The 18722-nt window shown below is 38.6% G+C and overlaps 1 protein-coding gene across 1 annotated transcript; it reads right to left on the bottom strand.

The window, feature by feature from the left end:
* Positions 1-3474: 3474 nt before the first annotated feature.
* LOC105739182 (septin-7-like) lies at positions 3475-15906 on the bottom strand. Its single transcript, XM_030808387.1, has 4 exons — positions 15800-15906; positions 10757-10853; positions 8536-8587; positions 3475-3804 (listed from the first exon to the last, which is right to left on the bottom strand). The coding sequence occupies exons 1-4, from the start codon at positions 15890-15892 to the stop codon at positions 3801-3803; spliced, it is 246 nt and encodes an 81-aa protein (XP_030664247.1). The 5' UTR covers positions 15893-15906; the 3' UTR covers positions 3475-3800.
* Positions 15907-18722: the final 2816 nt, after the last annotated feature.

Below are 18722 nucleotides of genomic sequence, written 5' to 3'. Positions count from 1 at the left end.
GGAGGATTATCTTGACTCTTTGATGCCGTAAAAGCAATATTAGGACAGTTTGCAGAAACACTCCTTCATCCTTATGTCATGTCACACCCAGAGAAACCTGGCTGTCTATCAGATTCTTGGGAATTCACAATAAGAAAGTATGCTTTGTTTGCCACATAAAAGGGGGGAATTTAAAATAACTAAATATCCATATCTATCTTCAGACTATCTACCAACATGATTGAAACACTTCTTTTTTTTTGCGTATAATCTGTAGGATGAGCTCATTTAACACAGCATTCTTCTGAGGAATTAAACATTTAATTTTGAAGACAAAACACCCTCATGTCATACATACTCAGTTTTGAAAACCTAAAGATATATAAAGTATCTTTTTAAATCTGCACTGTCCAATATGGTTACCATTACCATATTGGCTATTGAATGCTTGAAATTGCCCAGTCCGAGGTAAGATGTGTTGTAAGTATAAAATACATACCAGATTTCAAAGATGAAATATCACTTTTTAATATAAAATAACTCACATAATTTTAAGATGGATTACTTAAAATAATGTTGTTATACAAGGCGATTTACATATATTATTAAAACTGGACACAAAAGATGGAAACAGTAAACACCGGGGACTACTAGGGAATAGCCAGGAAGGGGAAAGCCTTGAAAAGCTAACTATTGGATACTATGCTCACTACCTGGGTGATGGGATTAATCCCACCCCAACCCCAGCATCATGCAATATACCCATGTAACAATCCTGCACATGTATTCTTTTGACTCTTGGAAGCATGTTAGTCTCACATAGTCAAAAAATAAAACTGACTCAAGTGTGTGTGAAAATACCCTAAAATTCAATACAAATAGAGGCAAATTAAAACTGCATTGTGAAAGAATAACATAACCCCATTGAAAGAACTAATTTAAGAAAATGCTTTACACAGTTCGTTGTTCTAATTGTAAGTACAAAAAGAAGAGGAAACAAATCTTAAACTCTATGTATGAGGGTTATTTTTTGTACAACTAAGGCTGTAGGAATTCTGAGATTTTGTGAGAATTTTAGGATTGGGAAAATGAGTGTGTGAGAATAAGCAGGCTGTCACTGTAAGAGCAAGAAGGTAAAGAATAGTCCTGTTGGTGTTTATGGGAATTGGAGGCATCAGTAAGAAATTATACATATGTAATTGTATAGGCCAGGCACGGTGGCTCACGCTTATAAACTCAGCACTTTGGGAGGCTGAGAGACGTGTGGATCACTTCAGGTCAGGAATTGAGAACACCTTTGCCAACATGGCGAAACCCCGTCTCTACTAAAAATACAAAAATTATCGGGTGTGGTGGCCACGCCTGTAGTCCCAGCTATTCGGGAGGCTGAGGTAGGATAATCGCTTGAATTTCGGAGGCGGACATTGCAGCAAGCCAAGATCCCACCACTGCACTCCAGCCTGGGGTACTGAGTGAGACTCTGTCTCAAAAAAAAAAAAAAAAAAGTACATTTTCCCTACAGATCTGTCTGCTAACTGGGCCTGGAAGAAATACCTCAGAAACAATGAGCAAGATAACTCTATATTTTGATTTTCAAATACCATTCTCTACTAAAAGGAACCAGAGATACTAATAGAAAGTAGCTACTAGTGTTAACTACAGTGACTCCAGCAGGACTGTGCCAGGGAAACTACAAGATGAACCTAAGATATCTTGTTGTGCCAGAATGATGGGGATGATTTAAAAGAACACAGAAGCGCCGGGGTGGCTCACGCCTGTAATCCCAGCACTTTGGGAGACCTAGGCGGGCGGATCACCTGAGGTTAGGAGTTCCAGACCCGCCTGGCCAATATGGTGAAGCCCCGTCTCTACTAAAAATACAAAGACTGGCCTGGCGTGGTGGCGCATGCCTCTAATCCCAGCTACTTGGGAAGCAGAGGTAAGAAAATCACTTGAACCCAGGAGGCGAAGGTTGCAGTGAGCCGAGATTGCACTACTGCACTCCAGCCTGGACAACAGGATGAGATCCGTCTCAATAAATAAATAAATATATAATAAAGTCCATGAGAAAAATCATTGTATGTGTGTTTAGGCATAAAGAGAGAGGAGAATCATTGTGGCAAAATATTGGGAATTGCTAAACCTGAGTAACGTGGGTATGGTAGTTCTTTGTATTATTTTTGCAACTTTTCTGTAGGCTTGAAATAATTTCAAACTAAAAAAGTTTTTTAATTCTCCCTTCTCAAATTTCTTTTCCCTCTTCCTTCAAGGACTGTACTCTTCCATCAAGAGTAACATAGATGGATACTAAAACAGAAGGGTCAGTACCACCTCAGGGGATTTAGATCCAGGTGAGGAGGTGAGAAAGTGGAATTCCCAACTCTTAGAAACGAAGACCCAGGAGCGTGGGTCGCTGCCCGTCTTTTCCCTCGCTGCCACCTGGGCCAGCACCGTGGTCGCAAAACCCAGCATGGATTTCATCTTGGGGATGCTGTGGTTCCAGTTCTGACACTCAAGAAACGACAGACGGAGAGGAGAATGAGGACCACCTGCGAAAAGAGCTCGAGAGGGAAGCAGGGACGTGGTGGGGTGTGCACCTGCCGCAGTGGCAGCAAAGGCAGAGGACAAGCGAAGTGGGCAAGCGCCCGAGGCTGCCAGAGGATCTGAGTGGGCTGGGAGGCTGAGTGCAGCCCCGAAGCCCATCGCTGAGTTTCCTCAGTGTCCGCGATAAACGAGAGGGCTCATTCCCGGTAGAAGTGAGCTGAAAACACTTTCCTGCAAGATCTCCCTCATTTTGCTCAAGGCAGTCGCGGCGTTGAGAACGCGTCACAGCTCCTTTACTGGCTGGAGCACTGGGGAGCACAGCTACCCTTGAGTTTTGGTACAGACGAGTGGTATTGGTGGCTTCCGAGGAAACGACAGAGAAACCGCCTATTTCCAATCCCTACTGTTCGTGAGGGAGTGTTGAACCGGGAAGAGAGACCACCCTCCTGCTTAAGCACCTTTGTTACAGATAGGAAGTGTTCTTTGCCTTTGTTTTAGCTTTTCAAGCTTGGAATACAACTTATGAAAAACAAGAAAGGTAAGGCAGTCCCAGTATATTTTAAACTTCAGATGGTTTTCAGAAGTACTATCTTGTTTTTATGGAAGTCACGGTGTCCAGATTTCAACCTACCTAGCAGAGTGAAGCTCTACGAGTCTAATATCTTGGCTTTCTTCCACATCAGCAAGCCTCTGAAATTCAGGTTTCTTTCTGGACAATATCACCTACACTTTTGCAGTGGGCTCCTATATTGCCTACATCCAACTCGTGGAAGCATGAACAGTGGGAAAAGCCAAGGTTACCACATAAAAAAAGATCCTTACATGAGACATGTGGAAATAAAGCAGCAGCTGAGGTGTGTGTAGAGGAAGAGACAAACGTGAAAATGTAGAAAGTGGATAGAGATTTTTTTCCAAGGAGGAAGAGGAATTGTCTGCTCACAACAAGGAACACTCTACTTAGTGCTGTAAAGATACTTTTATTACATTTCATGCATACACTGGATTTTAACAACCAGAACATGGTGTAATTGGTGGGGGCTTGAGAGACAGCAGTCACTCCCAACCCTGAGTGTGAGTCCCCACCCTGAGGGTGAAGAGAAAATGATTACAATCTCTGCCATAGGGCTTAGAATCGTCCAAACCTGGGTTTCAAATTGAAAGGCCCAAATAGCTTGAGAGGGCTCCAGGTATTTCAGCTCAAAATAGTCTCCTGGTTCAAGAGAACTCCTGTGAGGTCTTCCACAGGAAAATCAGTCTGTTGTGTGTGACCTGAAAAGTTACCTAAAATATTGAAGGAGTCAAAGAAATGGTGAATCCCACCCCACCCCTGACGTAAGGTGAATACAAACCTCACTGGCTTTCCTAAGTTTGAGTTTTTGATTGAGAATAGGCAGGGAATCCCAGGAACAACTCTTCCTCCTCAGCAGGTGCCTGACCCTGGGACCTCCCGAAACTTCTAGAGAAGTGCTTTGCAAACTTTAGCATCAGAGTCACTTGAGGGCTTATTCAAAAACGGGAGCCTGAGACCCATACTCAGCAGTTCTGATTCAACAGACATAAGGTTGGGTCTGAAATTTATTATTCTGCTTGCAGCACCCTAATCCCCCACCCCTTGCTCTCCTGTGCAGTGTCCACTGTGGCTAACATGCCACCGATTGCCTGGAGAGAACCAATGGATACCAGGAAATTAAAGAATAAAAAGTATGAAACAAAAAGAAAATACATGGAATGTGTGTATTACCTTCCTCTGAAAAATGTATCTCAAAACAAACATATGATTGGTCTGGAGGCACACACACAGCCAGTCCTCAGCTAAGCAGGTTTCACTGACAGTATCCTTCCTGGATGCTGGTTATAGATATTTTCACTGGACAAAAGAATCAAGTAAGGGCCTGTCAGCCTCATAGAGTGTATCTATCATGCCAGCCTGATAGGCTGGTGGACTAGGAATGAACACCATACTCTCTTGCCTCTCAAAGACACTTTAATTCAACAGGAAGTAAGTACAGAAAGAACAGCAGTTTTGAAACCATACACCATTGGAAACCCTAAAAGGTATCTTGAGTGCATAGGATTTCTTGGGAGTTTGTTGTGGGAAGTCAGGGACACCAAACGGAAGGACCAGCTGGAGCCGTGGCAGAGAAACATAAATTGTCAAGATTTTAATATGGACATTTATCAATTCCCAAATAATACTTTCATAATTTATTACACCTGTAATCTCTTAATCCTGTTATCTTCATAAGCTGAGGATGTGCATCACCTCAGGACCACTGTGATAACTGTAAAGATTGACTGTAAAACATATGTGTTTGAACAACATGAAATCAGTGCACCTTGAAAAAGAACAGAATAACAGCGATTTTTAGGGAAGACAACCATAAGGTCTGACTGCCTGCGGGGTCGGGCAAAAAGAACCATATTTTTCTTCTTGCAGAGAGCCTATAAACAGACGTGCAAGTAGGGAAGATATCGCTAAATTCTTTTCCTAGCAAGGAATATTGATATTAATACTCTGGGAAAGGAATGCATTCCTGGGAGGGAAGTCTATAAACAGCTGTTCTGGGAAAGTCTGTTCTATGTGGTTGAGATAAGGACTGAGATATGCCCTGGTCTCCTGCAGTACCCTCAGGCTTACTAGGATTGGGAAACTCCACCCTGTTAAATTTGTGGTCAGTCCGGTTCTCTGCTCTCAAACCCTGTTTTCTGTTGTTTAAGATGTTTATCAAGACAATACGTGCACCCCTGAACACAGACCCTTATCAGAAGTTCTGCCTTTTGCCCTTTGTCCTGTTTCCTCAGAAGCATGTGAACTTTGTTATGCTTTTTGCCCTTTGAAGCATGTGATCTTTGTACCTACCTACGCCCTGTTCATACACCCCCTCCCCTTTTGAAATCCTTAATAAAAACTTGCTGGTTTTGAGGCTCAGGTGGGCATCACAGCTGATGGTGGCCCAGCTGTAAAATTCCTCTCTTAGTACTCTTTCTCCTTCTTTCTCAGCTGGCTGACACCTACAGAAAACAGAAAAAACCTATGTTGAAATATTGGGGGTGGGTTCCCCCGATATTTTTTTCATTTATTTTGGATACAGGGTCTCGCTTTGTCACCCAGGCTGGATGGAGTGTGGTGGTACAATCTCAGCTCACTACAACCTCTGCCTTTCATGCTCAAACCATCTTCCCGCCTCAGCCTCCTGAGTAGCTGAGACTACAGGCATGCATCACCACGCCCAACTATTTTTTGTATTTTTAGTAGAGACGAGGTTTTGCCATGTTGCTCAGGCCAGTCTTGAACTCCTGAGCTGAAGCAATTCTCCCCTCTTGGCCTCCCAAAGTGCTGGGATTACGGGTGTGAGCCACTGCACCTGGCCTAATTTTAATTATTATATATTACATGCATCACTGAAAAATCATTAAAGGTTCTAAGGAAGAATACTTACATGAAATGTTTGCATGAATGTGTAAAAGTAAGGTGAATTTACAACTGTTAAGCTATTTTTGTTAGTGTCATCTAACATTTTAGATAATGATTTTCCCTTTCACTAAAATCACTTTCACTTCTATGACTACATAATTCTGATTTTTCCAGGTTATAAATGTCTTGATTTCCATTTAGTTAAATATGCTTTATCCTTTTATGATTCAACCCACTCCTCCATTCTCAAAATAATTTGGTAATTAGCAATACACTTTCCCCACAGTGTCAGGAATTTGTCTCTTCCATTTCCCATCACTGATACTGTACCCCTCTTCTCCTCTTGCTTTCTTTCCCTATTTGATTTCTGAAACACCCGTCTCCACTCACCAAAAATATCTGTGTAGTTTTCCTCCTTTCCATTGTCTTCCTTGGTTTACCTGGAGTAAGTCTCTTAATTAGCAAAAACTTCTTTGAACTTGCCTCTTTCTTAGAAGAAAACACTATTCCTTTGACCTGCAAAATTTCAATTACTTGGGATTTACAGACATCTATCTGCAATACTGGTATTGTATTTCCTTCCAAGTATTTATTAAATATCCACTAGATGCCTTTGTCATAAAGACATGAGCTAAATTAAATATACATCTTTTAAATAATATATAACATTAGAATTTTTAGGCATAAAAGTCTTGCTGGTCTGCTGTATTAATTCTTCCTGCAGGCATGGTCAGTTTGCTCTGGAATGCTTACACTAGGGAGGCCCCTCACTAGCTGCCAGGCTGTGAACTTTCGAATATTCAAAGTAGCCTCTGGGCCGGGTGGGCGTGGTAGCTCACGCCTGTAATCCCAGTACTGTGGGAGGCCAAGGCAGGCGGCTCACTTGAGGTCAGGAGTTTGAGACCAGCCTGGCCAACATGGTGAAATCTCATCTCTACTAAAAATACAAAAATTAGCCAGGTGTGGTGGTTCATGCCTGTAATCCCAGCCACTCGGGAGGCTGAGGCAGGAGAATTGCTTGAACCTGGGAGGTGGAGGTTGCAGTGAGCCAAAATCATGCCACTGCACTCCAGCCTGGGAAACAGAGCGAGACTCCTCCTCAATAAAGTAGCCTCTGGCTCAGTAACTAGATTTCCCCTCTACGGCGTTTTAGGTATGTAGGCAACTATTGATTGTATACTTTTAAAATACACAAGAGAAAGTTATAGAAAACCACCGTGTCAAGCACTGGGCAAGTACCATAGAAGATTTAAAAACAAGAGGAATGCAATGGCAATTAGGATTTATTAAACATTCTCTACTTATATACTGTCATAGCAGATTATATTATTAATAGCTATTCTTTTGAAGTTACACCTTAAGAATGGAAGAGGAAGGGAATAGTTCATAATAGAGCCTGAAGTTGTATTCTCAAAACCCAGAGGATGACCTTCTCACGCATTTGCTCTTCTCTACTAAGTGAGGCCTGGTAACCTCAACTGCTGAATCAATCCTATCATGTAGTTCCTACCAAAAACACCTGCTCCTTTGAAAATAAAGATCAATTACATGCCAATTTCTTTAATTTCAAAATTCACTCTCATCTCTACTGTATTTCTCAAGGTAGCAGTTTGACTCTCTTAAAATTTCCCCCTCACTTCTCACTTGTGAGAATAACCTTCTTCTTGTTCCACAATTTCCAATTATTATCCAGATTTGTGTTACTACCTTCCTTTACACAGCTAAAGAGATTCTTATGTTTTGGGAAAGTGGGTAGAGGTAGGAAAATGAATAGGTATCAACTTAAGAGAGACATCTAAAGCTAAAGGATAAAGAGAGTATGTGGTAAAGATGTAGAGAAGCAAGAGAGAGAAGTGGGAAATGAGGAGTGAGGTAGGGAGAGGAAGGAATGTGTCTCAACATGAAAACACTGAGGACTATTTTGATGTCCTTTCTGTTCCTTACCTAACATCTCTAGTCCTATTACACTATTTCTTCACGATTTCCTCTCTGCTGCTGCTTTTCTAATTCATTAGTAAGAGATCCTCTTTACTAGTCCTGGTCCTCTAATCAGGATGGCCTAAATGTCCTGTTCCCGTAGGCTTTATGTCTCTTTTTCAGCATGTGTGCAAAACACAATTTAGGGATTTTTTTTTCTCACCTGGTAGGAAGATTGATTTTGTTTGCTATGTTCCAGTACACAAAATGTGCCCTACTCACCAGCTACCAGGCTGTGCAACTTTTAACATTCAAATTCTAGCTTTTGACTCAAAAACTAGCCTTCCCTTATATAGTTTTCACACGTTTTTTACATTAAGAGTCTCTTCTATTTCACTTTCCATAGTTATTTCAGTATTAGACCTCAATAGAAAGTATAATGATAAGGTACAGAGACTAATTTTCCTATGTATCCCTAGACACACAAATTATTTTGTAACTTTTACTCATGACTTCAAAACCTTGGAGAAAGAATCATCTACATGTAATGCCTACTTCATTACTAGACTGACGATATAAATTTAAATTAGCTACATTTATAGAAGGCAAAAAGTAAATCTGTCCAACTCTTATTTAGGGAAAGAAAATCTTATGCTATTTCCATCATTGCTTGCACTTACCTTATCAACGTATTTCTTAGAATTGTAAAATAACAATGTTTACCATTTTCAACTGTAAGAAAAAAATAGACCACATATATTTCCACAAACCCAGTCTTTTCAAAAAATATTTCACCGGAACTTGGGGGGTAAAAACAAGGAGGGGAAATGCAAAACAGCTCACATCAATTTTTTTGACATTTAACACAAAAATACTACTCAACGTAAGGGCATGACAGAGAAGTGTACTATATTATTGCCTTATTGTAATTTAATCCTCAGAAGTAGATACATAAACCTAACAAATGAGCTCTCCGGAAACAACTTTGAAATTCTGTAAGGGGAAACCATGTATTTTCTCATTATTGGTAAAAAATATATTTATTCTATCATACATTTAAAAAATTCAGTGGTGTAAGTGAAGGGAGAATCACTTTAGAAAAAATCTTAAGGTAACCAAAATGAAAAAGGGAGCCAAGAACTTTAAGGTTCTTTACTTTTATTTTTAAAGAATGTATCACAAATACGAATATTACTTGAGAGTAGAGGGGTAAACTACAAAAGAGAGATGGAAATCAATTTCTCCGTTGCCTATTTTTAAGCAGTATGTAAGTTCTAAAGCCTCAGCTCAGCAACTGAAAGTTGCCTGGGCATGGCAGAGGGAGCTGGGAACAAGGTACAGGGGACACTGGTGGGAAAATTGGCAATAAGGACAGTAACTTGAAACAATATCCTAAAAATTAAAGAACTGTTCAAAATAAACCAGGAGCAGTGGTGTGTGCCTATAGTGACGTGATAAGGGAGGAGCATGATGTGGGAAGATCACTTTGAGCTCAGGAGTTTGAGGCCAGTTGGGCAACATAGCAAGACCTTGTCTCTTAAAAAAAAAACAAAACAAAAAAAAACAAAGTTCAAAGATAATAGCAACAAACATAAAACAATCATGTCTAAATTTTGGTTTCAGCTTACTGTAATGCAGAAGATTAAATATCAGATTAAACAAATACAATAAACCTATTGCCAAGAGGAAGGACTTCTGAGGTTTGGTGTTATAACTAAGATTTTATTGGTATTTAAAACTCCTTACTTAACGCTTAATAATTTAAGATAGCAAGTTAAGAAACAAAAAACTCCTTACAAAACTAGTAAAGAGGATCTCTTACTAATGAAATTTTTTTACTCTAAATATGCAATGTCAAAAAGCGCAACTTTTGCACTGAGGAAAGGAGACTGTGAATGTTTTAACTGGGCTTATACATTTTTAAAATAATTCTTGAGGGTCCATGACCCATCTGACATTCCGATAAAAGTGACTGGCCTTCTCTCCAAAATGTTTGATTCCAGGAGGTTCATTAGATTCCCTGGGAGCAAACTTTGGGCCCCAGGTAAAGAACCCCTGAATTTTAGGTATGTTTTCAAATAAGAAAACAGAAATAGACTTAATGATGAGGCAGGGATGCCAACCTGGGTGGGGCAAGTTGAGTATCTCTTATTTGAAATGCTTGGGACCAGAAGTGTTTTGAATTTTTTTGGAATTCTGGAATATCCGTGTTACACTTACTGGTTGAGCATCCTTAATCCAAAAATCCAAAATTCAAAATGCTCCAGTGAGCGTTTCCTTTGAGCGGCATGTCAGTGCTCAAAACGTTTTAGATTTTGGAGCAATTCACATTTTGAATTTTCTCTTTAAGAATGTTCAACCTAGGCGGGGTGTGGTGGCTCACGCCTGTAATCCCAGCACTTTGGGAGGCTGAGGCGGGAGGATCCTAAGGTCAGGAGTTTGAGACCAGCCTGGTCAATATGGTGAAACCCTGTCTCTACTAAAAATACCAAAATTAGCCAGGTGTGGTGGTGCGCGCCTATAGTCCCAGGTACCCGGGAGGCTAAGGCAGAAGTATCATTTGAACTCGGGAGGCAGAGGTTGCAGTGAGCTGAGATCATGCCACTGCACTCCAGCCTGGGTGACAGAGAGAGACTCCATCTCAAAAACAAAAAAAAATGTTCAACATATACTACAACTTTAGGACTTAACACATACTTACCTGACTTAGTAAGATACAGGATTGAAAAATATGAATATATTTAAGAGGAAAATGAAACTATAAGAACCTGCAATCAATACCGTCCTTGAAATCTAGGCTATATCAATAGAGTATGTGTACCATACTACTTACTATAAATACAAATTTTTAATCACAGTTTTGAGATCTTATAGAAAGTCATTCACTGAAGAAAACCTTACCTTCAGCAACACTCCAAGGATACTGCCTTCCTCTGACCCTTTTGCCATTAACTTCAATGATAGTATTACTACCCACCACAGCAAGAGGTAAACGGTACTATAAAACAAAGTATTCTTTCAAATACATCTCTGTAGTCCCCACAAATTCAAGAATAAAAAAAAGTTACATTACTCAACAGATTAGCCAAAAAAAAAAATTTGATAGAAACTTTTGATAGTTTCTGCATTAGTTTTTATAGGCCACTTAACAAATATTTAGTAAAATGACATCACATGATATTACCAACAAGGTAAACAATAAATAAAATTAAATTTTCTCTCTTTTTTTTGAGACGGAGTCTCGCTCTGTCGCCCAGGCTGGAGTGCAGTGGCGTGATCTCAGCTCACCGCAAGCTCCGCCTCCCAGGTTCACGCCATTCTCCTGCCTCAGCCTCCCCAGCAGCTGGGACTACAGGCGCACACCGCCATGCCCGGCTAATTTTTTGTATTTTTAGTAGAGACGGGGTTTCGCCGTGTTAGCCAGGATGGTCTCGATCTCTTGACCTCGTGATCCGCCTGCCTTGTCCTCTCAAAGTGCTGGGATTACAGGCATGTGCCACCGCGCCCTGCCAAATTTCCTCTTTAAAGTTAAGAATATTCAAGAATATACTGGGCAAATTATTTACTAAAAATCACTACAGAAAGTTGTCCCATACTTGGGAGGAAAAAGGTAAAAAATATATTAGCATTGGCTGGGCACGGTGGCTCATGCCTGTAATCCCAGCACTTTGGGAGGCCGAGGTGGGTGGATCACGAAGTCAGGAGATGGAGACCATCCTGGCTAACATGGTGAAACCCCGTCTCTACTAAACATACAAAAAATTAGCCGGGCGTGGCGGTGGGCGCCTGTAGTCCCAGCTACTCAGGAGGCTGAGGCAGGAGACTGGCGTGAACCCGGGAGGCAGAGCTTACAGTGAGCCGAGATGTGCCACTTCACTCCAGCCTGGGCGACAGGGCAAGACTCTGTCTCCAAAAAAAAATATATATATATATGTGTGTGTGTGTGTGTGTGTGTGTGTGTGTATATATATATGTGTATATATACATGTATATACACGTATATATAGAAAAGCAGTTGGGGATTAAAAAAAAGGAGGCTAATGACTAGCCTGCCTACTTAATCATGAACCAACTATAACAGTACCTAAAGCAGGGAATAGTATATTTGCTAAGCTCTAACCATGAACTTCAAATCCAGGTGACTGGATTTGTATTCATCCATGCATAGCCCTTCACAATTCTGTGGCTCCTGGAAATATATAACCAGCCATTTCATACAACTGCAGAAATTCTTCACTGGCGAGGTATAAGCATTTCATTATTCCAAGGTATTTGCCTACATAATGCCATTATTCAGTATACCATTTTTAGGGCCAAAGTACTTAGAAAACCATGATAAATTAAACTACAGAAAATTATTTTGATGTAAATTTTTGGTTGGTTTTTATTATTTTTAATTGAAACATAATTGTACATATTTGTGGGGTACAGTATGGTATTCTGATACCTGTATACAAATATGTAATGATCAAATTAGAGTAATTCACACATTTATCAACTCACACTTATTTTTCAGTATTGGGAACATTCATAATCCTCTCTTCTAGCTATTTGAAAATAGAGACTAAATTACTGTTAACTACAGCCACCCTACAATGCTACAGAATGCTAGAACTTATTCCTCCTATCTAGCTGTAATTTTGGTTGGCTTTTATAAAGACAAAAGAAATATATTTTTGTCTGGCAATTAAAACATAACAGAAGGAATTCTCTCCTTTCCTTTCTCATCACTTATTTTTTAGGAGGGGAAAAATTAAATAATATGAAAGCCAGTTAATTAACAACAATTTGAAATAAGGATTGTGTTATTCATCTCAGTAGTTTATACAATTCCTTATTATATATAGTAGCTAATCTTCAAGGTTAACTATAAAGTTGAATTCAACATTAAATCTCCCTAGGCATTTTGTAAGCCAACTACTTAAAACACTGATACTTTTGATCTTTCCTGTGGACGTTGTAGTATGTTTTTAAGGTCTCCGATTACTTTAGTGTATGTACAGGGATGAACCTACCTTTATCTTTTTAACAAGTTTATTTTCTTCTTCATCATCTGTTTCTGGAAATTCATATATTTTAATTTTATGTTCTTGGATTTCTTTCATTATGTAAAATGGAAGAAGTAGTCAGCCAAAGAGCACCATACGTAATTAGTACATTAATAATTAGTACATTAGTCTTATGCTTATTACATGCTTCTTAGATTCCTATATTGCCCCTTGTTTCCAGATCATTTACTGTTTTTTAATGATGCAAAATTATAATCTAAAATCAAAGTACTATGCTGGTCTTTTCTTTTTAAACTGTAAAGTTGATATATAAACACCAAATCCAATTACTTCAGAAGTGTTAAAGTCATATAGCTATCATACCAAAAGAGTTCCAAAAAAGATGTAAAACTCCAGAAAGGGATTTCTCTGATTGATTTCCATGATAATGACTGTAGGTCATTTATTTACAATGACTGAGATTTTTCCTTCAGATATAAATCCCCAAGTGTCTTATTTAGTTGAATAAACAGGGCTAAACTCACCTAAAATTTTTAGTAGAATCTGGCAAAAGTAAAGTAAAACTAAGTACACCACTGCTCCCTGCACATTCATCAGAAAAATCCTTGCATGTACATGTGATACACACAAACTGAGGAGCAACAGTTACAAGATTAGGGAAGGACACAGGGAGAAAACACACCCTAGAAATCAAGAATTAATAAGGAGAATGCAGAAAACTAAAGGAGACAACTTAATAATAACATCAGGAAGGATCTAGTTCAAATTAAATTATCATGTCCAAAATCACTCCAAATTCTAAACAGAATATAGACATCCAAATAACTTCCAACTACCTGTCCTTCCTTGGGCCCATAACAAACCAATGGCGAAAATACCTAAAACTAGCTTCCCTGCCTATACTTATATTCTGGTGCAATTTTCATGGCAAAGGTTCCCAGTAGCTATAAAAGGACCCTGAACAAATTGTGTTACATGGTTACTATACTAGATAGAAGCAAACAGAAATAAAATTGTCACTGAAAAAAAATAGAACCACATATATTTTACAATTAGGGTATGTACCTACATATATATATTTAAAAAAAAAACAAAATAAAACAGAATAAATGAGGTGAAAATACATGATGAGAAAAATGAATAATAGTAGCTGGCTCTAAAACCAGTGGTTTTAGTCAGAGCTTGTATATTAAATGACCTGAGTACAACCACCAGAATGTGACCAATTTGAAAGAAGAGATCACTTCATATTCATCTTTTTTACTTTTATCAGTACAAATCCAAATTGAAATACATAATAAAAGAAGAGAAATGTATTACATGATAGTATTTGAAACTTAGCACATTACAAACTAAAAATGGAAATGGGTAAGTGTAAAACAGAGAAATGCTAGATATAGTAAAAACATACTCAAACATTCTGAATATTTATATGAATTTAGCATAACTTCAAAGTAAATTTTAACAGGCTTTTAATAACAGGTTTCAAGGTATTCTGAAATTCATATTGAAAAAGGTGAAAAACAAAATATTTTGTTACAACAGTACTATATGGACAATAGAGATAATTACAATCTATTTTTAAATATTATACAAAGTTGCTGTGGTTTAAACAATATACTACTGGCCAAAAATAAAGACTACTGGAAGAGAGAAAGGTTCCAGAATTGACCCTACATTTCATAAAATGTAATATATAATGAACCAAACACAATTAAATTAGAAATATGTGTGACTGTATAACTCAATATTACTGAGACAACTAGACATGAGTCTAGAGAAACAGTTTAGCGGTCTTCCAGCTAGCTCAGTCATACAGCATGAGACTCTTAATTTTAGGGTCATGGGTTTGAACAATAACTTAAACTATAAATATCCTATAAAGTGCACTGAAAACAAAAATAGGATATAAGCAGCAAAAGAAAAAACATAAAAAATACAGTGAAAATGAGAGAGAACTAAATACCCAGAATAAAAAGAACCCATATCAATAAATTTGGGCAATACCAAGTACTACTGGTCAAACAGACAAAGGATTTGAACAGGTGTTTACAAAAAGGGGAAAAGAAAACTTTGTTTTTAAAATGTTCAGCCTTTCTGGAAAATAAAAGGAAAAGATAAAAAAATGATTAGGTACCACTTCATTCCCAAAAGGTTTTCAAAATAAAAATAACAAACAATGCTGGCAAAGTCACAGTGAAACAGATGTACGCTTTATAAGATGAATTTGTTTTAGTGGGGAAGCACCATGACAAAATGGGGAGTGGGGGAGATAAAGACCCATAAAAATAATCACAGCCTTTGAAAGAATAATCCACTTCCTGGGAATTCATTTTAAGAAAATAATTTTAAAAAGTATGGGGAGAAATTGTCTGTGTGGGGGTGTTATTAAAGAACACTTAAGGCCGGGCGCGGTGGCTCAGGCCTGTAATCCCAGCACTTTGGGAGGCCAAGGCAGGTGGATCACAAGGTCAGGAGATCGAGACCATCCTGGCTAACATGGTGAAACCCCATCTCTACTAAAAATACAAAAAATTAGCCGGGCGTGGTGGCAGGTGCCTGTAAGTCCCAGCTACTTGGGAGGCTGAGGCAGGAGAATGGTGTGAACCCAGCAGGCAGAGCTTGCAGTGAGCCGAGATCACACCACTGCACTCCAACCTCAGCAACAGAGCGAGACTCCATCTCAAAAAAAGAAAAGAAAAATTTAAAGCAACCATATTTTAAAACTGACAAAGGATAAGGATACTATGATAATGAGTAAGAGCTTTGAGGGGAAAACTAAGGCAGAAGATTCAAGAGTTATTTTTAATACAGCATAAATGACAATACAGTAAAGCAGTAAGAGGAATGGATTGCAACACATTATACTAAAAATAGTAAAAACTGCAAATTATGAGAATGGTATAAGAAACCTGAGTTAACACATCCTGCTCACCTGTTTTTTAAACTGTTGGCATTCCTCTGGTGTGAGTGTGTCTGCTTTGGCAATAAGTGGGATGATATTCACTTTTTCATGCAAACGCTTCATTAACTCAATATCTGATGGTGTAAGTCTGAAATACACAGTATTTAATATGACTGAATTGATCAGTTTGGGAGAACAAGATTCTTCACATCCCCAATTAGATTTCAATTATCTTCAATTGGTCAACTGACTCTCAAATCTTCATACACAGCCCATATCTCACTGTTACATTCCAGATTTGTGTTTACCCAGTAGATATGCTACCCGGGTCTTCCATGGGCTCCTTAAAATCAAAAGCTCATCTGAACCTCATTTTCTCTCTTCTATGCTTCCTATCTCAGTGAATGGCACTACAGTCTACCCAATTACTCAAGTGTGAAACCTAGGATTCCTCCCCTCCTCTAATCCTCTTCCCATATATATAGTATGTGTATAGATGTACATATATATGTATGTATATCTCCATTTCCATTACTTTAGTCTAGGCCACCAAGACCTTTGGAATGAATAACTGTAATACAAACCATCCATACTGAAGTCAGAGTGGTCTTTCTAAATCCCAATCTTATTAAGTTATGCCCCAAAAATCTTATTAAAGACCAGATGCCTTAACTAACTAGTATGGCCTACAAGGCTTGTGAAGATGTAGATTCTCCAGCTGACCTCATCTCTTAGCATTCTTAGCCTTTCCTTTGCCTCCTACTTCCAATGTGCCAACCTTTTTGAACTTCTTACAATTCCTTGAAAGCACCATACTTTGACATCTGGCCACAGGCTACCACCTTGGCTGGAACACCCTCCATTATAATCCTGCTTCTTCTTGGCCTGGCTAATTCCTATTCATCCTCAGGACACTGGTTTATGATCCAATTTCCACTGGGAATCCTTCTCCAGACTAAGACTAGGCATATTTCTATGTGGTCACAATGCTTAATGTGCTGTACAATAACTGCCTGCCTGCATACAGATGCTTCCTCACTAACTATGATTGCACTTAACAATTTTTCAAATTTTTGATAGTGTGCAAGCAATACACATTGAATAGAAACCATACAACCATTCTGTTTTTTACTTTCAGTATAGTATTCAATAAATTACATGAGATATTCAAAACATTATCACAAAATAGGCTTTATGTTAGATGATTTGTCCAACCGTAGGCTACGCTATCATGTTTAGTAGGCAAGGTGTATCAAACGTATCTTCAACTTACGATGGGTTAATGTAACCCTGTCCCAAGTCGAGGAGCATCTGTATTTGTTTCTCCCATCTTCTCACTGAAATACTCTGTGCAGTGAGAGCCTTGTCTCATTCATCTGTATCCTCAGGACCTAGCACAGTATCTAACACTCGTGAAGGTGCCCAAATATTTGCTGAGAAAAAAGTAAGCTGCTGCGATTTTCCTTATGTCCTTTAGCAATTCTAAATGAGAACAAAAGTCCTCAAATCTAGAATACACTGTGGACTAAAATTTTATGTTTCACAAGAATAAATGAAGACATTAGAAATATTTTGAAAAGGACTACCATTCTAAAGTGGTATTCCTTAGTTTTTATAAAAACATGAGAAAAATGAAATAAAGGTCTCATTCTGTTATTAACTGTATTGACTAATACTAATAATTGAATTGACTGACATTTTAAAACGAATATATTAAAATTGGGGGGATCAGAGTCCTAAGACTAATAAGATAGTCCAGTCTTTTTACTAACAAAGATTACTGTATGTACTTCACTGTGGTAGTAAGGCTGACAGGCAGAAAGAGACAGTGAGGGGGAGAAAGCAAACATGGAGAATTAAGATAGTTGCCTATTCTAATTCTCCTTGTCTTAAATCCCTTGAAATTTGACACTGGCATTCAGAGAATAGGGAGCACAATGAAAAAGTGTGTGGATGGAATAACACTGTTTATATTATCTGTAAACTGTGTTCTTGCCTCACTAGTGTTAACTAAACGAACCTATCCATTTCTATTTACTTTTTTGACAGGGTCTTGCTCTGTCACCCAGGCTGGAGTGCAGTGGTGTAGTCATAGCTCACCATAGCCTCCAATTCTTCCACTTTCGACTCCTAAGTAGCTAGGACTACAGGAGTGTGCCTCCATGCCCAACTAATTTTTTTTTTTTTTTTTGAGTTTCACTCTTATTGCCCAGTCTGGAGTGCAGTGGCACAATCTTGGCTCACGGTAACCTCTGCCTCCCGAGTTCAAGCGATTCTCCTGCCTCAGCCTCCCAAGTAGCTGGGATTACAGGCATCCGCCACCACGCCCAGCTAATTTTTGTATTTTTAGTAGAGACAAGGTTTCACCGTGTTGGCCAGGCTGGTCTTGAACTCCTGACCTCAGGTGATACCCCTGCCTCAGCCTTCCAAAGTGCTAGGATTACATGTGTGAGCCACTGCGCCCAGCCCCAACTAATTTTTTTATTTTTTGTAGAGACAGGATGTCACTATGTTGCCTAGTCTGAGGCCTCAAGCAATCCTCCTGCCTTGGTCCCCAAAGTGCTGGGATTACAGGCGTAAGCCACTGCATCTGGCCTGAACCTATCCATCTTTGAAAAAAGAATTAAGTTTTGCTTCTTTTTATTAATCATTATATAAAACACTAAATAGAAATGCCATGAATTATTCAATCTCAGATTTCTAAATTATGGTTTTTCAATTTATACTCATGACTAATTTAAATTGTCACTGCCTTATTAAGCTATTATGTCAGATACAAGCCTGCTTATTAATCCAGTAACAAAAAAGTAGAGTTCAGTTAATCTAAAATTTTAATAAATCTTAAAGGCATTTAATATAAAGTATTAAAATCCAAATAACAAGATTTTATATTTAAATGCAAATCAATACTTGCTGAATACTTATTATAATATCCCAACTGTTAAAGAGAAAG

This window comes from Nomascus leucogenys, unplaced genomic scaffold (assembly GCF_006542625.1).
Source record: "Nomascus leucogenys isolate Asia unplaced genomic scaffold, Asia_NLE_v1 Super-Scaffold_535, whole genome shotgun sequence".
Lineage (NCBI taxonomy): Eukaryota > Metazoa > Chordata > Mammalia > Primates > Hylobatidae > Nomascus > Nomascus leucogenys.
This window is presented reverse-complemented; position numbering and strand designations above follow the sequence as displayed.

Bases quoted from the DNA above. Each gene is read 5' to 3' on its own strand.
- LOC105739182 (XM_030808387.1), bottom strand. From the start codon at position 15,892: ATGAAGCGTTTGCATGAAAAAGTGAATATCATCCCACTTATTGCCAAA. The intron at 10,854-15,799 runs GTGAGCAGGATG...TTTGTTTTATAG, and splicing joins GCCAACAGTTTAAAAAACAG to TACCGTTTACCTCTTGCTGT. The intron at 8,588-10,756 runs GTAAGGTTTTCT...TTTTTCTTACAG, and splicing joins TCCTTGGAGTGTTGCTGAAG to TTGAAAATGGTAAACATTGT.